A 19,143-nucleotide genomic window follows, 5' to 3' on the forward strand; every position below is an offset into this window, starting at 1 on the left:
AAAGCTTGCATCAACGTAACCTTTTACGATGAGCTCTTTGTCACTTCCATATACGAGAAACATATCCTTAGTCCTTTTCAGGTATTTCAGGATGTTCTTGACCGCTGTCCAGTGATCCATTCCTGGATTACTTTGGTACCTCCCTGCTAAACTTATAGCAAGGCACACATCAGGTCTGGTACACAGCATTGCATACATGATAGAGCCTATGGCTGATGCATAGGGAACATCTTTCATATTCTCTCTATCTTCTGCAGTGGTCGGGCATTGAGTCTTACTCAATTTCACACCTTGTAACACAGGCAAGAACCCTTTCTTCGCTTGATCCATTTTGAACTTCTTCAAAATTTTGTCAAGGTATGTGCTTTGTGAAAGTCCAATTAAGCGTCTTGATCTATCTCTATAGATCTTAATGCCTAATATGTAAGCAGCTTCACCGAGGTCTTTCATTGAAAAACTTTTATTCAAGTATCCCTTTATGCTATCCAGAAATTCTATATCATTTCCAATCAGTAATATGTCATCCACATATAATATCAGAAATGCTACAGAGCTCCCACTCACTTTCTTGTAAATACAGGCTTCTCCGAAAGTCTGTATAAAACCAAATGCTTTGATCACACTATCAAAACGTTTATTCCAACTCCGAGAGGCTTGCACCAGTCCATAAATGGATCGCTGGAGCTTGCACACTTTGTTAGCTCCCTTTGGATCGACAAAACCTTCTGGTTGCATCATATACAACTCTTCTTCCAGAAATCCATTCAGGAATGCAGTTTTGACATCCATTTGCCAAATTTCATAATCATAAAATGCGGCAATTGCTAACATGATTCGGACGGACTTAAGCATCGCTACGGGTGAGAAGGTCTCATCGTAGTCAATTCCTTGAACTTGCCGAAAACCTTTTGCGACAAGTCGAGCTTTGTAGACAGTAACATTACCATCAGCGTCAGTCTTCTTCTTAAAAATCCATTTATTCTCAATTGCTTGCCGATCATCGGGCAAGTCAACCAAAGTCCATACTTTGTTCTCATACATGGATCCCATCTCAGATTTCATGGCTTCAAGCCACTTTACGGAATCTGGGCTCACCATCGCTTCTTCATAGTTCGTAGGTTCATCATGATCTAGTAGCATGACCTCCAGAACAGGATTACCGTACCACTCTGGTGCGGATCTTACTCTGGTTGATCTACGCGGTTCAGTAGTATCTTGATCTGAAGTTTCATGATCATTATCATTGGCTTCCTCACTAACTGGTGTAGGTGTCACTGAAACAGTTTTCTGTGATGAACTACTTTCCAGTAAGGGAGCAGGTACAGTTACCTCGTCAAGTTCTACTTTCCTCCCACTCACTTCTTTCGAGAGAAACTCCTTCTCTAGAAATGATCCATTCTTAGCAACGAATGTTTTGCCTTCGGATCTGTGATAGAAGGTGTACCCAACAGTTTCCTTTGGGTATCCTATGAAGACACATTTCTCCGATTTGGGTTCGAGCTTATCAGGTTGAAGCTTTTTCACATAAGCATCGCAGCCCCAAACTTTAAGAAACGACAACTTTGGTTTCTTGCCAAACCACAGTTCATAAGGCGTCGTCTCAACGGATTTTGATGGTGCCCTATTTAACGTGAATGCGGCCGTCTCTAAAGCATATCCCCAAAATGATAGCGGTAAATCAGTAAGAGACATCATAGATCGCACCATATCTAGTAAAGTACGATTACGACGTTCGGACACACCATTACGCTGTGGTGTTCCGGGTGGCGTGAGTTGCGAAACTATTCCACAGTTTTTCAAATGTACACCAAACTCGTAACTCAAATATTCTCCTCCACGATCAGATCGTAGAAACTTTATTTTCTTGTTACGATGATTTTCAACTTCACTCTGAAATTCTTTGAACTTTTCAAATGTTTCAGACTTATGTTTCATTAAGTAAATATACCCATATCTGCTTAAATCATCTGTGAAGGTGAGAAAATAACGATATCCGCCACGAGCCTCAATATTCATCGGGCCACATACATCGGTATGTATGATTTCCAACAAATCTGTTGCTCTCTCCATAGTACCGGAGAACGGTGTTTTAGTCATCTTGCCCATGAGGCACGGTTCGCAAGTACCAAGTGATTCATAATCAAGTGGTTCCAAAAGTCCATCGGTATGGAGTTTCTTCATGCGCTTTATACCGATATGACCTAAACGACAGTGCCACAAATAAGTTGCACTTTCATTATCAACTCTGCATCTTTTGGCTTCAACATTATGAATATGTGTATTACTACTATCGAGATTCAATAAAAATAGACCACTCTTCAAGGGTGCATGACCATAAAAGATATTACTCATATAAATAGAACAACCATTATTCTCTGATTTAAATGAATAACCGTCTCGCATTAAACAAGATCCAGATATAATGTTCATGCTCAACGCTGGCACCAAATAACAATTACTTAGGTCTAATATTAATCCCGAAGGTAGATGTAGAGGTAGCGTGCCGACTGCGATCACATCGACTTTGGAACCGTTTCCCACGCGCATCGTCACCTCGTCCTTTGCCAGTGCCCGCTTATTCTGTAGTCCCTGTTTCGAGTTGCAAATATTAGCAACAGAACCAGTATCAAATACCCAGGTGCTACTGCGAGCTCTAGTAAGGTACACATCAATAACATGTATATCACATATACCTTTGTTCACCTTGCCATCCTTCTTATCCGCCAAATACTTGGGGCAGTTCCGCTTCCAGTGACCAGTCTGCTTGCAGTAGAAGCACTCAGTTTCAGGCTTAGGTCCAGACTTGGGTTTCTTCTCTTGAGCAGCAACTTGCTTGCCGTTCTTCTTGAAGTTCCCCTTTTTCTTCCCTTTGCCCTTTTTCTTGAAACTAGTGGTCTTGTTAACCATCAACACTTGATGCTCCTTCTTGATTTCTACCTCCGCAGCTTTCAGCATTGCGAAGAGCTCGGGAATAGTCTTGTTCATCCCTTGCATATTATAGTTCATTACGAAGCTCTTGTAGCTTGGTGGCAGTGATTGGAGAATTCTGTCGATGACGCAATCATCCGGAAGATTAACTCCCAATTGAATCAAGTGATTATTATACCCAGACATTTTGAGTATATGCTCACTGACAGAACTGTTCTCCTCCATCTTGCAGCTATAGAACTTATTGGAGACTTCATATCTCTCAATCCGGGCATTTGCTTGAAATATTAACTTCAACTCCTGGAACATCTCATATGCTCCATGACGTTCAAAACGTCGTTGAAGTCCCGATTCTAAGCCGTAAAGCATGGCACACTGAACTATCGAGTAGTCATCAGCTTTGCTCTGCCAGACGTTCATAACATCTGGCGTTGCTCCAGCAGCAGGCCTGGCACCCAGCGGTGCTTCCAGGACGTAATTCTTCTGTGCAGCAATGAGGATAATCCTCAAGTTACGGACCCAGTCCGTGTAATTGCTACCATCATCTTTCAACTTTGCTTTCTCAAGGAACGCATTAAAATTCAACGGAACAACAGCACGAGCCATCTATCTACAATCAACATAAACAAGCAAGATACTATCAGGTACTAAGTTCATGATAATATTTAAGTTCAATTAATCATATTATTTAAGAACTCCCACTTAGATAGACATCCCTCTAATCCTCTAAGTGATTACGTGATCCAAATCAACTAAACCATAACCGATCATCACGTGAGATGGAGTAGTTTTCAATGGTGAACATCGTTATGTTGATCATATCTACTATATGATTCACGCTCGACCTTTCGGTCTCCGTGTTCCGAGGCCATATCTGCATATGCTAGGCTCGTCAAGTTTAACCTGAGTATTCTGCGTGTGCAAAAACTGGCTTGCACCCGTTGTAGATGGACGTAGAGCTTATCACACCCGATCATCACGTGGTGTCTGGGCACGACGAACTTTGGCAACGGTGCATACTCAGGGAGAACACTTCTTGATAATTTAATGAGAGATCATCTTATAATGCTACCGTCAATCAAAGCAAGATAAGATGCATAAAAAGATAAACATCACATGCAATCAATATAAGTGATATGATATGGCCATCATCATCTCGTGCTTGTGATCTCCATCTCCGAAGCACCGTCATGATCACCATCGTCACCGGCGCGACACCTTGATCTCCATCGTAGCATCGTTGTCGTCTCGCCAATCTTATGCTTTCACGACTATCACTACCGTTTAGTAATAAAGTTAAGCATTACATCGCGATTGCATTGCATACAATAAAGCGACAACCATATGGCTCCTGCCAGTTGCCGATAACTTGGTTACAAAACATGATCATCTCATACAATAAAATTCAGCATCATGCCTTGACCATATCACATCACAACATGCCCTGCAAAAACAAGTTAGACGTCCTCTACTTTGTTGTTGCATGTTTTACGTGGCTGCTACGGGCTTAAGTAAGAACCAATCTCACCTACGCATCAAAACCACAACGATAGTTTGTCAAATAGACTCCGTTTTAACCTTCGCAAGGACCGGGCGTAGCCATACTTGGTTCAACTAAAGTTGGAGAGACAGTCGCCCGCAAGCCATCTCTGTGCAAAGCACGTCGAGGGAACCGGTCTCGCGTAAGCGTACGCGTAAGGTTGGTCTGGGTCGTCTCGTCCAACAATACCGCCGAACCAAAATATGACATGCTGGTAGGCAGTATGACTTGTATCGTCCACAACTCACTTGTGTTCTACTCGTGCATATAACATCAACATCAATAACCAGGCTCGGATGCCACTGTTGGGTTTCGTAGTAATTTCAAAAAATTTCCTACGCGCACACAGGATCATGTGATGCATAGCAACGAGAGGAGAGTGTTGTCTACGTACCCAACGCAGACCGACTGCGGAAGCGATGACACGACGTAGAGGAAGTAGTCGTACGTCTTCACGATCCAACCGATCAAGCACCGAAACTACGGCACCTCCGAGTTCGAGCACACGTTCAGCTCGATGACGATCCCCGGACTCCGATCCAGCAAAGTGTCGGGGAAGAGTTTCGTCAGCACGACGGCGTGGTGACGATCTTGATGAACTACAGCAGCAGGGCTTCGCCTAAACTCCGCTACAGTATTATCGAGGAATATGGTGGCAGGGGGCACCGCACACGGCTAAGGAATCGATCACGAGGATCAACTTGTGTCAACTTGTGTGTTTAGAGGTGCCCCTGCCTCCGTATATAAAGGAGCCAAGGGGGAAGGGGGCGCCGGCCAAGAGGGAGAGGCGCAGGAGGAGTCCTACTCCTACCGGGAGTAGGACTCCCCCCCCAATCCTATTCCAACTAGGATTCCCAAGGGGGAAAGAGGGAGAGGGGTGGCCGGCCACCTCTCCTAGTCCTAATAGGACTAGGGGAAGGGGGGAGGCGCGCAGCCCCCTTGGGCTGCCCCTTTCTCCTTTCCACTAAGGCCCACGATGGCCCATATGGCTCCCGGGGGGTTCCGGTAACCTCCCGGTAACCCGGTAAAATCCCGATTTCACCCGGAACACTTCCGATGTCCAAACATAGACTTCCAATATATCAATCTTTATGTCTCGACCATTTCGAGACTCCTCGTCATGTCCGTGATCACATCCGGGACTCCGAACAACCTTCGGTACATCAAAATGCATAAACTCATAATATAACTGTCATCGTAACCTTAAGCGTGCGGACCCTACGGGTTCGAGAACAATGTAGACATGACCGAGACACGTATCTGGTCAATAACCAATAGCGGGACCTGGATGCCCATATTGGCTCCTACATATTCTACGAAGATCTTTATCGGTCAGACCGCATAACAACATATGTTGTTCCCTTTGTCATCGGTATGTTACTTGCCCGAGATTCGATCGTCGGTATCCAATACCTAGTTCAATCTCGTTACCGGCAAGTCTCTTTACTCGTTCCGTAATACATCATCTCACAACTAACATATTAGTTGTAATGCTTGCAAGGCTTATGTGATGTGTATTACCGAGAGGGCCCAGAGATACCTCTCCGACAATCGGAGTGACAAATCCTAATCTCGAAATACGCCAACCCAACATCGACCATTGGAGACACCTGTAGTACTCCTTTATAATCACCCAGTTACGTTGTGACGTTTCGTAGTACCCAAAGTGTTCCTCCGGTAAACGGGAGTTGCATAATCTCATAGTCATAGGAACATGTATAAGTCATGAAGAAAGCAATAGCAACATACTAAATGATCGGGTGCTAAGCTAATGGAATGGGTCATGTCAATCAGATCATTCTACTAATGATGTGACCTCGTTAATCAAATAACAACTCATTGTTCATGGTTAGGAAACATAACCATCTTTGATTAACGAGCTAGTCAAGTAGAGGCATACTAGTGACACTCTGTTTGTCTATGTATTCACACATGTATTATGTTTCCGGTAAATACAATTCTAGCATGAATAATAAACATTTATCATGATTATAAGGAAATAAATAATAACTTTATTATTGCCTCTAGGGCATATTTCCTTCACAATTATCATGAACAAGGAAATACAATAATAACCATTTTACTATTGCCTCTAGGGCATATTTCCAACAACGTGGACCCACATCGTGAGGACAACTTCGGTGGCCCACTCCGACGAGAGCGCGGCTGCAGCGGCCTTGCACGTGCTAACAAGGTGCATGAGCACGGCTGCAATCTGCGATCGGGCGACCAAGTTAGCCCAGACAACCATTGTTGCTTCTCAGGTGGCGGCAGCAACATCTGCCTCAGGGATAGCAACTAGCGAGAGCGGCACAGCAGCTGTTCATTCTGCAGTGGCGGCCTTAGCCCTAATGGAGGCCACCCACAACCATGTCGAGGCCGCCCACGCCTAGCTCCTGGCGGTCACCGCACAAATTGAACGAAGCTTCTCCGGCAACGGTTGGCAACCCACGGCCGAAGAGCTGGCAATCGCCGAGAGCGTTCGAGCAGTTGTCCGTTCCTCTGTCGCATACCTTGCGACGACGGAGCCCGTCCAAGCCCAGATCGCGTCCGCCCACGCCCATCTGGTGGCGGCCTTTTCCAAAGAGATGGCGGACGCGGATGGCGAGATTCTTGCCGAGTATGGTGCGATGGATGCCATGGAGCCCCTTCCCCAGGAGACTGTCGGGCGCGAGCTGGACATGGAGGCGGCGCCGGAGATCGACGATCACTAGCTGTAGTAGTACTCTTTGTTTTGTTTAATTAAGAGCGTCGGTCTTTAATTTGTTAGAGTAATGTTTAGGTCGGCTAGCTTTGTTTAATTGCTGAACTTGCTCGATTAAGAAGTGTGGGTGTGTTGTAGTCTCCTTTGTGTACCCAAATTATGCAATGACATGGATGACCACTGTAACCATGGAAATTCAAACCAAAATTTTTGACGTTCAAACTCATCACACACTGGTTAAGCTATCTAAATCGTTTGTGATGTTCACATATCGTACATAGTTCAGAATAAGGGACCGTGTCTGATGACACTTTGCGCGCCAGTTGTTTTGCTGAAGCGATTCCAAATTTTCGGCTTCCACGGAAATATCCCCCCCCCCGCCCCTTCCCCTTAGAAAAAGCCACATTTCCCCTGTTTTTGCCTTCCTTTCCAAGTTGAAACCTTCACTCCTTACTTGCAGTGCCGCCTCCTCGTCGGCGACCCTCCTTCACGCTGCTCGGCCTCGTCTATCCAGGCAGGTAATCCACACCTGACCCCCATCCTCCTCCTCCTTCCATATCCCACATGCCCGGACCGCTGGCGCGAGTGCGACACCTTCCAACCAAATCACCGACCCCTCCACCAAATAAGCGCCGCCCTAAGCCATGGTGCACGCAGTATAGCCAGGATCTCAAGGAGCATTTGGCAGCGGAGAAGCAAATCGCGGCCGCACGCACGGATGAGGTCGCGATGGCTGCCATTCGTGCTGACCCACAGATCTTGGAGGAGCACCTTGCCATTTGCTAGCTACGCCGGTTAAGCATGCTCGGTTTACCCGTTGCGTGTGCTACTCCTGCCTTTCCTTCACAAATTCTAGTGAATTGTGCTATATAATTTTACCATGCAATCTATTGCTCTAGTGTATATGTTCTATATGTCGTGCAGTGTGGTGCTCACTTATTAACTGTTTTATTAATTAGGTGTCGTCTTTAGTTAACTGTTTGAGTTAATTATGCAAATGTGATGTTCAATTCTTCAGGCTGAAATTGTGTATTGTCTTCCATGTGAGAAATAAATCGAATTTATATTTACAAAATACATGAGAAACGGAAACAATTGCTATATTTCCAAGTTGTCAAGCATGCTTGGTTTGGTTATACATTGTGCAATGTGGTGCTCAGTTAATGTTTGGTTTATTTGTGTTGTGGTGTTTAGTTAACTATTTGGTTTAATTCTGCAATGCGGTGTTCAATAGTTGTGGGTGCATTCTGTTATTGTATACCATGTGAGGAATAAATTGAATTTGGCTGTAGCAAATACATGAGAGACAAATACAATTGGTACAATTTGGCTGTAGTTAACTGTTTGGTTAACTGTTTGATCTTCTACTAGAAGTATGTTATATTGTGCAATGTGGTGCTCAATTAATGTTTGGTTCATTTGTTGTGGTGTTTAGTTAACTGCTTGGTTTAATTATGCAATGCGATGTCCAATTGTCATGGGTAGAATTTTGTATTATTGTGCATGTGAGGAATAAATTGAATTTGGTTGCACTTAATACATGAGAAACATATACAAGTGCTATATTTCCTAGTTCTTAATCATACTTGGTTTGGATAAATGGGTTTTCCATGTGGCTTGAATTAATTTGATGAATTTGCAATGTGCTTATTTTTCATCAACATATTTTACTGATAGCATGCGAACCCTTACTTAACCTGATGACTAACTACCGTATATGTGTTGCAGGGAAACAATTGGAAGCACTGAGGTTTACAATCGAGGTTAGCACGTGCATGATCTGTTGTCTAATAGCACATTATTGTGCAATTGCAGGAACCATTCTAATATTTAGGTTTTTAATAATTTGGTCTTGTACATGTAGGTCCTGCTGTCAGGGGATTTGACCCACTGTTCGACCCTTTTGCATATGGGGAAATGAGTTGTCCATGAATATCAATCAAATCAAGAAACTCAGAAAGATTGTTAGGATAAAGAAATTAGCGACAAAAAACAACAAGATCTTTGTTTGCACAATGAAGAAGACATCAGTTCACTACAAGATGGTACTAACTATTATACCTTGACTTTTTTTATTCCTTTGCCCCATTTCCAATATAGAGAAGATATTTATGTACATCCTTGTTTTCAGGCCTTTCCAAAGCAGTTCACTGATGATTACCTCTCAAACCACCTCTATGGTCAGGAGGCGAGGAAGGTTTTCATACAACACCCACGGTTCAATATTAAAGTGTTCATGAAAAGGACAAAGGACGGACGGTCAATCATCCACAGGCACTGGCCTAAAGTTGCAAAGACCTTTAACATGAATGAAGGCTCAATATTCGCCTTCCGCTTCAACAGTTTTCCAGATGAGATGCATCTGTCTATATACCGTCTATGATGCTAATTTTGAAAGGTTCTACATGTTGCATGTGAAACTTGGTGCTGGTGCAGTTGTGTAATGGGGTAGCTGAGTGCTAAAACTATATCATGTTGTACTCTGATGTATTTCAATTATGAAATTATGCTTCCTTAATATGGAATTGAAATATATTATGTGCTTAATATGAATGTCAATTAGATTAATAAATGGATTATTAATAATAGGGCAATTAGCCTACTAATGGTGAATTAGCCTGCTAATTGGGTTTTCCTATTGCAAACAATTATCAAAAAAATACCGTGGGCGATGACCTCAGGCAACACACACAGTTTCTAGGAATAAACCCTGTTGGATTAATGAACAATCACACACGACTTTCTCTTGAAAACTGTTTGCATTAGGCCACCTTGCGCAAACGTTTACCACATAAAAAATGTGTGTGATGGACAGCCTTTGCCACACAGTTTCTTCTACGGACCGTGTGTGATACATTCGATAATGCAAACGATTTAACGGGAAAAATTGTGTGTGGTGTACCTGTGAACGGAAACGTTTTTCTTGGAGCGACTGTGTGGGATGTACATACGAACGGAAACGTTTAGCGGGGACTGACTGTGTGGGATGTACTTGCGACCGGAAACAATTTCGCCTGTATAATTATTTTTTATCTCTACTGTACGTATTTCCGTATTTGAGAGCTCGCCGGTCGCACATGACCTTATTTTGTCGAGCGTGTGTGCCAGGAGGGCATATCCCCGACGGTTTTTGGGTCGTGTGGGAAGGACCCCCCTATCGCCCACACTCACTAGCGACAGTTCCAAATACCGCCGCGGAAAGGGGTTAAAAACCATTTGTGTAGCACCGACGCGTACCAGTGTGCCACTCATTTTCCTATGACCTTGGTGTTCTCTACTACTGCTGGGCATGTGTGTAGAAATTTAGCCTTTCTTATTCCAAAAGTACTTTCATTTGCAATAACAGAAGCTGCAATGTAGAAAGGGCATTTTACATTAGTGCACATGGCTATGATGATGTCATTGCAATTTCTGTGGAACTCATAGTTCCTATTCCGACTTATGTGAAATGTCTAAAGTGCTCTCCTAAATTGGTACACATTAAGGAAACAAAGTTTTCTACAAAACTGCTCCTCTGGGTTCTCTCCGTCTTCACTTTACCACTTCCTTGGCTATGATTTATATGCTCTGCTCTTCCTTCCATTGGGCAAAATATAAGGTGCTTCTCATCTCCATCATCATATTCCTCCTTCAAATCAAATACATCTATCACCTCATCTGATGATGGTATCCACACACCCTCAAATCTTTGCTCCAATCTAGAATGTGACCTCTTGGTTGGCCCTTTTCTAGATTTCTTCTTCTTTGATGCCTCCTGTTGTTGCTCCACCTGCTCCTCTTCCTCATGCTCCACCTGCTCCTCTTCCTCATCTTCCCCATACACTTCATCCACATCAGTGTCTCCTTCAAAATGAAGGAGTGGGTCCTCTCTCTGCCTCCTCAACTGATTAAGCATGTTAAGAAAGTCCTCATCTGCATCCAGATCAGAATCATCTTCAGCTAAAAGAATTGGTAGTTTTTGCTTAACCATTTGAACATGCTCAACTTCCTCCTTATGTTTCATAAATTTCTCAATCTTGGTTCTCCTCTTTAGCTCCATTAGTGTCTCCAGCTCATCTTGATCCCTAGCAAGATCTAAGTTTGTGCTCTGCTGTGTGGAAAAGAACTGAAGTGGCTCTGACTGCCTCTGTTTATTGGATTTCTTAGGTGATCTGAATAGAACTCCAGAAGGATTGACTTCATAGATAGGTTTTTTCTTCTAATTGACTCAGAGGAACCTGCTCCTCATACACATAGCCTGAATTCAAATCTGCAGGTCTTGGATCAGTGGCCCTAATCACTGTCAAATTCACTACATTCTGATCTTTATTACCAATATGGTCAAGCATTTCATCCACCTTGTCATCATCAGAAATTTGTTCCAATCCTGCAATACCCACACCAGGCTCCCTCACAAAGTAAACGTAATCATTCAGTCCATATCCATCTATGTCTATTAATGCTACCAAATTGTGATATGTGATGTCTGAAATGTAGATTGATCTCTCCAAGTTGTCTCTGTCATGGAAGTGCATTCTAACTTCCCAAACAGCATCATCCAAACTAGACAGCAAGATAATACAACAATTTTAATTAACAGTGCATAATTACTGTAAAAATGTTAACAGTAATCTGCTCTAATTAACACTGCATATTAATAGAAAGTACTATATTTGGCTCTTATTGGCACTGCTCTAATTAAGAATTCATAATTACTACAAAAGAAGCTACTCTAATTTGCTCTTTATTGGCACTGCTCTACTTAACAGTTCACATTGATATATATCAACTAAAAATAAATTAATATGACATTACAAATTAATATGATTCTGTGACAGTGGGCTATTCCCCTCCCCCCTCCCCCAAATCCAATTGAGTGTTTCAGCACCCAAGCTAGGTTTAACAGTGCCAACAAATCAAAATAACCACACATACATACAGCCCCAACTTGAAGAACCCTAACCCTAGAATATGTACAAATGATAAGAAACTAGGTTTCTAAAGAGGGAAACTTACTAGACGCCGCCGAATGACGAGCCCCACCAGTGGCTTTCTGTCGGATCGGCCTTCACGACCCTGGCCCAAGATCTAGCCGTCGCGAATTCAAGCGAGTGCTGGGGGCTGGGGTTGGGGCTGCCGTTCGAAAGGGTGCCGGGGTTTGAGCTGTCGGAGACATCCGCCTCCGGTGGCCTGTCGTCTCCGCCACCGGTAGGCCCGCCGCCGCCACTCGCCGTCGCCATGTCTGAGAGAGAGTGCGGGGGAGGGAAAGAGATGGAGAGGAGCGAGCGGGAAGGGAGCGGCTGGTAGAAGAGGGTACCGGCTCGAACCGGCCCGCGCACGGCGTCTGACGTCGTCTAACGGCTCAGACGGATGAACAGTGCCGCCACATCGACAAAAGTTGGGCCCACCTGTCATAATCCCACTTAAAACGACCGAACCGAGCGATTAGTGTTTTCTGCAAAAAAAAAATAGCCTGGGAATTAGTGTTTTGGGGCACAAAACTGTAGACTTGTGGTTTCTGCAAACCTAACCTTCAATGTCGATGTTTTTTTGCAATTCACTACCATTGCCAGGCATAACCAACCCGGGTCACCTAGGCTTTCACCCCGGAGCTCGAGACCGGGTGCTCAAGAAGCACCACCATCAAATTAGTTAGTCATGTGTTGTCGCCACCATTTTTCCATAATCCCATCAGCTACATGTCAGCCGCATACCTCTCCTATTGAAGTAGTACCCAAATCTTTGAGTAAATTCACCTTATAACCCAAAGAAGATCCAATGTTCGCCTCCAAAGTCGTGCTCAGCTTGCCCTTTCAGCAAGTGCTAGAGGGACCGATTGAGCGAGACACTTGATTCAGCTGAACCAGAGCTAAATCGACAAGATAGTGTATGTTGCCATTACATGTCCATGTGTCATGCCTTGTCAGCCCGAAGGGTGGGCCCTTTGTGTCAATTGGGAGACAATTTGCCAAATGTGTTACATTATGACAACAAATTTGATAAATGTGGTACATTTTCATTTTTTTTTGTCAACAAGTTTTATAAGACATGGTTAAAAACAAGTTTGATAAGAAGAGTACATGTGAGATAATTTTCTAAATGGGTACTTACTATCACAAACGTGATCGTTGAAAGTACAAAGTGGATTTTAGTCAAAAGATCTTTTTGCGTATTGTTCTTAATGTGCTGAATTGTTTCACCATCCCCCTTTTAATGGTTTCCTTCATCTGCCTTCTATCTCATGGATCCATAGAATATTTGTAAAATCTCCACCAAACTTACACAGAAATATATTTTGATTGGAGCTCCTCTTATATTGTAAACAAAACGTAACCCATGCTACAAATTAAGACACTGTAGATTAAATTTTCTACTAGAGTACTCCCTCCGTCCCGAAATGCAAGATGTTTTTTGACACTACCATATTGTCAAAAAACGCCTTGCATTTCGGGACGGAGGGAGTAGTATATTAACCTTTTCTTTTTGTCAAGATGAACAGGTCCGGCAACCGCACATCATGTTCTAGTGATTATAGAGTGATATCCATTCAAATCTCTGCTCCAATTGTACCACTACTGCCAAGCAAATCTTCACATGGGATGAACGGGTCACAATTCCGAAGTTTGTCCTAAGTAATTGAAGAAGAAATTTGGAGTGAAAGGAACACTGCTCTCAACGAAAACTAGTAAACTGCAGGCCAATAATTCCTCTCCACACAAACAAGGTCGAGTCAAACAAACAAATTGAACGAAATCCCGGGGTTGTGTACATCTGTGCGCGTAATGTGCTTATTACAACACTACAAGGAAAACATAACCTATCAAAGACGCTGTATATCTGAGGCCAAAAGAGAATGAAAGAATTGGTGTCCTTACAAAAAAAATACCAGGGCACAATAAGTCTCTCCAACCAGTGTGTTTCTATACTGTACACATCTCAACAGAAGTTTCTCAAACCGTATACATGTATGTGTATCCCTAACGGCGATTAGTTCGGAGCGACTTAAAATGTGCAGCAAAAGAATCATAGTCTGTTGGAAGCTTGGGGTGAACGTGGGCAGGACCAGCTGTTGGGGTGCTTACTTTCAGGGTCTCTGCTGAGGTCTCTGTGTTTCCCTCGTTTTCTGGAGAAGAACTTCCATCCGGTTCATCTTCTTGCCACCTGCCTCTAGCTGCGGGAGGTTCAATGCGCACAGGATTTGGCAAAGACTGCTGTACTGAAACCCTGGAGTACGCAGGTGCCACTTTTCTTTGTTCAGTACTCGAGTTGGAGAATGCTTTAGCAGGGCTTTTTGGCGTGCTTTCAGCTTCAACGGCATACTGTGCTCCAACCCGGGCTCGGCCATCTCTCTTTGTATCGGGTGCTACCTCCCGAGTCCTCCGTGATTGTATCTGCGCTTTAGACAACTTTGTCTGGCCAGACCGGCGTCGTTCCAATTCTTCTTCGCTCTCATCTGAATCAAAGAAAGTTCTGGCAGTTCTTGATCTACTTTCCCTGCGCACCCCACTACCCGGTCTTTCAAGATGTGGCTCTTGAATAGAATTTTCCCTAACAGAAGTCTTGGTTGGGCTAGAAATTGGACTGCCAGATCGTTCAGATAACTTCCCTGTATCACCTGAATATAAGTCATCCCTCGTCATGGATGATCTTGATTCCACAGGCTTGCCAACAGTATGTCTCCCATCGAGATGTTCACTGTGGTAATTTGCACCAAAAGAATTCTTGGTTGTGCGTGAACCCGTCTGTTCAGATGATGTGTCATTCTCTTTGAAATGCACTGATTCTTCAATGCTGGAAGGAGCTCCTTCTAAGGACTGTTTTCGCAGCAAGTTATCCCCAGAAATTTTGTATTGTGGACCTTGCCTGAGTTTGTTTCTTAGTCCAGGAGTTAACCTTCCATAATTCAGGCCAACATCACCGTCATCGCTGTCATCAGATGTTGCTGAAGTTGGAATGCGGAAAGGCGAGGGCCGATTCTCATTTGCTCCTGTCATCCCTGAGGATGTACCTTCCAATTTATGTGGTTCTGTTTCTTCTTCTGAAAGATCATAATCTCTGCTTTGCACACGACCCAAGTTCCCCCGTGCTCCCAAATAGTCATATCTAGGTGAACCGCCACTGTTTTGCTCCTTGTGGAATACATCAGAACCTGGTGGATTCTGGTATTGCTTGCTGGGCCTAGATTCATGATCTTCAATACTATCATTAACATCAGGAACAAACACTCCAGAATTCTTATTGAACATTTTGTTCTCAGAGTAATCAGATCCTCTTGAATGGGTCCTTAAGATATGCATGTCTGTACTTGTTTCCTCGTCAGAACTAACACCATCTGAATCAAAAGTAGGTGGTCTAGTATCATTCAGGGGAATATCCTCTTTGTTTGCTCCTAAATCATAAGATGGCTGTGTTTCTGTTCTTGAAAAGAGAGTTGAAGTGGTACGATCAACCGGAGATTCACTTCTAGGCTGCTTACTCCAATCTGCACTTGAGAATCCCTTGTGGCCCTGCACAGTTGGCAGCTCTTCAGTATGTTTTGAAGCGAAATGATCCAGTAAGTTCTCTTCTTGAACATCATAGTCATATTCATCGAATAAAACAGCTGAAGAATCAGCTCCAGCTTTATCATTCTGGTTGTCCCAAGACATACTGCTGCCACCGTGGGAAGCACTAAAATTACTATAGTGGTTATTCCTACTCTCTTGATCAAAGCTAGCTTGCCTGCTTCCTATATCCTTGGTGTGGTGCCAATCAAATCCAGCATCTGGCAACCTTTCCTCATGCAAATCAAATGGGTGATCCTCAGGTCTTCTGATATTGCTTTCTTTCTCAGATGAATCATCAAAATATGGAGGCTCAGACGAATCATTAAAATATGGAGGCTCAGATGAATGAGCATGATGCGGTTCAGTTGGCATGTCATGATCAGTACGGCTTTCAGGAGCATACGAGTGGAGCTGAGAGGAGTAAGGAGTTGACATATTCTGGCTACTCACGCGGTTTGTTTCTGCTCTTTCTTCATCTTCTCTTGCATTACTTGAGATCATCCTTGGATCATTAATACCTGAAATCTGCTCATTAAAACTCTTACCATCCTTCATCAAACGTCCAGCTTGTTGCTTCCTGGGTGTAGTGTCATTCATATAAGCAGTTGATTCATAAGCACCAGTATCTTGGTCTGCATAGAAGTTTCCACGGCTAGCAAGTTGGGCTGCAGCTCTGGCAGCAATGCTTGCCATCTCTGCAGAATCTGCTGCTGCCTGTGCTGCAGATGCTGCATCCTTGAATTCCACATTCCAATTGGAACCACTAGCGGAAGACTTCCTTTCCCTAGGCCGGTTGATCTCTTCAGTCCTGGATACTGGGTCTGCAAAGATAAAATAAACAAGTAACTACGAAGAATACCAAAGCATTAAAAAGTGATGATACTAAAAAGAAGTACAACCTACAATTGTACCTGGAACTGTTGAGCCAAATTGGGAGTGAGGTCCAGAAACACTTGAACTCCCAGTATTAGAGTAGTTGTTAGATCCAGGAATATTTGCTGAGGAATAAGTAGCTGCACCATGTTGGAAGCTAGGAGGCACTGAAGCATCCGAACCCCTTCTATTTTCCTGTGTGGAAGCATTAGAGTTGGCAGTGCCATGTGGGTTTCTATTAGCTGGAGCTTCAGAAGATTCATAAGAAGGTCCTGCAGGCACACGAGGAGTGGCTGGTTGAACAGATGAATAGGGAGCTGCTGCAGGTTGAGGAGTTGGCACGCTAGAAGCAGATGACCCCGAAGTTGGAATGTTTCCTCCAGAATATGTTGATCCATACTACATGACAGACAATAGATCAGGTTAGAGCCAAAATACTCAACCTAAAAACCAATTCAGGTCTGTCAGTTTACCATCCGATCTTCATTTTGCTTCTGCTCTTCAAATGCTTTTGGCTCCCATTTTATGTTGTGCTCTGCCGCAATTGAGCTCAAGGTTTTGGTTTTAGTCTGTACATCCGGTGCTCCTGCTGAGAGCTTCTCGATTACCTGTATGCACAGTAATAAATTGTTTTAAAAGTGTACAGCTGCAAAACCTTCGCCCAATTCAGAAACTGAAAAGCAAAAAAATACCAGACGGTTTACGCCACTGTCAGGTCGCACTTCAAGAGCTGATGTGGCAAACTCTTTCCCATACTTGCTTGTGAAATTCTTCCGAACATCTGCTAGTTCTGTGACATCTGAACATCTCATTGATGCAAATATAACACTTGCTATTGCCTCCTTCAGATCAATAGGGCAAGTCCTAGATTTCAGGCAAACAAACATGTAACTGTAAGTACTGAATATTCAGGGCAAAAATAGATATGTGCCATGAGAGAACAGCAGAAAATAGGACCAATATAAATGTCTACTCAATCATCAATAATTTCAATTTGTTTTAGAGTTGATGATTATATTCCTGTGATATTTGTTAATGTTTTTAAGTTTACCAGAGGAGTGCACAAGTCCTCAACAACTATAACAGGATTATGCTGTAAATTGCTGATAAAGAAGCTCCATGCAAGTGCAACTTTCCTGAAGGGACTGATCTTTCATGTCAGTGGTGGCACTTGGCTTGAGAAACAGATTGTCAATATTTCGATTATTCAAGACTTACAGCACCTTCTGAACTGAATAACAATTTAACATATGGGCTTGCCATGAAAAAAGGAGCATGTCACTTTTTATCCAGATTGGCTCCACCAGTGCACCGGGCAAGCCCCAGCGAACCACCAAAATTCAGCGATACCCTAAATTTTGGTCATCCTTTGGATTGGTGCCATTATTTGGCATGTCCTAGAGATTTGGCAAGCTTTTATTCCAACCTTCAACAAAGTCATGGTCAGCGAGAACCACCTCTTGTTGGGTTGGTGCAGTTATGGGGGAGCTTCACCCACCAGGGTCTAAATCCTGGTGCTCACACTTACACACATGCACACTTGGACAGGGGTGTTCAATAGAAATTTAGTGAGAATTGGAACAAAGTTTTGTTGATGAATCATTCTTCCTATCTGTATGACTACCTGATCAGCATCACCGAGCCAAATTTTGGCTCACCCATGTTTAGTCCATTATTTTTCTGGCACCAAAAAATCGAGCCTGCAGTTTGGTCATGGCCAATATTTGTTAGGGTAAACGGGGGTCATTCAAACACCCTTAGTTTTTAGGTTATCCTGGAAAGGACTCTGCATGAATAATATGCGGCAGTTTTTATAAGCGCAGAAGAGTCCAGCTAAATCATGATGTGCCGTTAAGGAAAAAGATAAAAGGTAAGTCATTACCCAAGAAACCATACCCTAGTTCGCTGATAATGGATAAAAGATAACTCCTACCCTATCAACTACGGAAATAGTCCAAAAATGAGATTGAGGTGATATTCCTCAAACTATAAACTGTGTGTCTGCTTCTCTTAATGATAAGAAAGCAATTTCAGACATCAGATAAAGACATGGACAAGTAAGTACTGGTTTACAGACAAGGAATATAAACTTGGCTTACTTCTGTGAATCAATAATGGACATGCGTGCCACTATAAGTTCGCAGTACACTTCAATCAGGTCATATGCTTGCATGAATTTCTCTTCCCTTATGACATGTTCAACCTGTGGGGGGATGGCATAGGTTAGTACTGTGAGAAAATGCCATACAAAACAGAACTTTGCGTGTCAAGCGATCAGACATACTACTTGAGCACAGAAATTGGCGATAACATAATGTAACAGGGTAGATAAATTAACAAAATGGACCAAGTATTGGGCCAATGAACCCAAGAAAGGCATGTGGTGTGGAAGACCAATCACCTAAACAAACCGCGGTGGCCATATTATCTCCATGCTCTCCCAGATTATAGCAATTTCACCAATGTTCCAGTAGAAAAGTCTAGAGTGGATTTTATCCCCGTAATCGAGTACTCCGTTCGTTCACACAATGACATCATCAATAGGATGAACTGTACTAGTACTAGGATGACAC

The 19,143-nt window shown here is 43.2% G+C and overlaps 1 protein-coding gene across 1 annotated transcript in view; it reads right to left on the reverse strand.

Annotated features, from left to right (window-relative positions):
- Positions 1 to 13,876: 13,876 nt before the first annotated feature.
- LOC123061764 (uncharacterized) overlaps positions 13,877 to 19,143 on the reverse strand; it is a 6,196-nt gene continuing 929 nt past the window's right edge. The window contains exons 3-7 of the mRNA XM_044485020.1: positions 18,670 to 18,778; positions 17,263 to 17,434; positions 17,044 to 17,178; positions 16,609 to 16,969; positions 13,877 to 16,518 (exon numbers count right to left, since the gene is read on the reverse strand). Coding sequence (XP_044340955.1) covers positions 14,129 to 16,518; positions 16,609 to 16,969; positions 17,044 to 17,178; positions 17,263 to 17,434; positions 18,670 to 18,778 — 3,167 coding nt within the window. The 3' untranslated portion in view covers positions 13,877 to 14,128. The remainder of the gene's footprint in view (positions 16,519 to 16,608; positions 16,970 to 17,043; positions 17,179 to 17,262; positions 17,435 to 18,669; positions 18,779 to 19,143) is intronic.

This window comes from Triticum aestivum, chromosome 3A (assembly GCF_018294505.1).
Source record: "Triticum aestivum cultivar Chinese Spring chromosome 3A, IWGSC CS RefSeq v2.1, whole genome shotgun sequence".
NCBI classification, from domain to species: Eukaryota; Viridiplantae; Streptophyta; class Magnoliopsida; order Poales; family Poaceae; genus Triticum; species Triticum aestivum.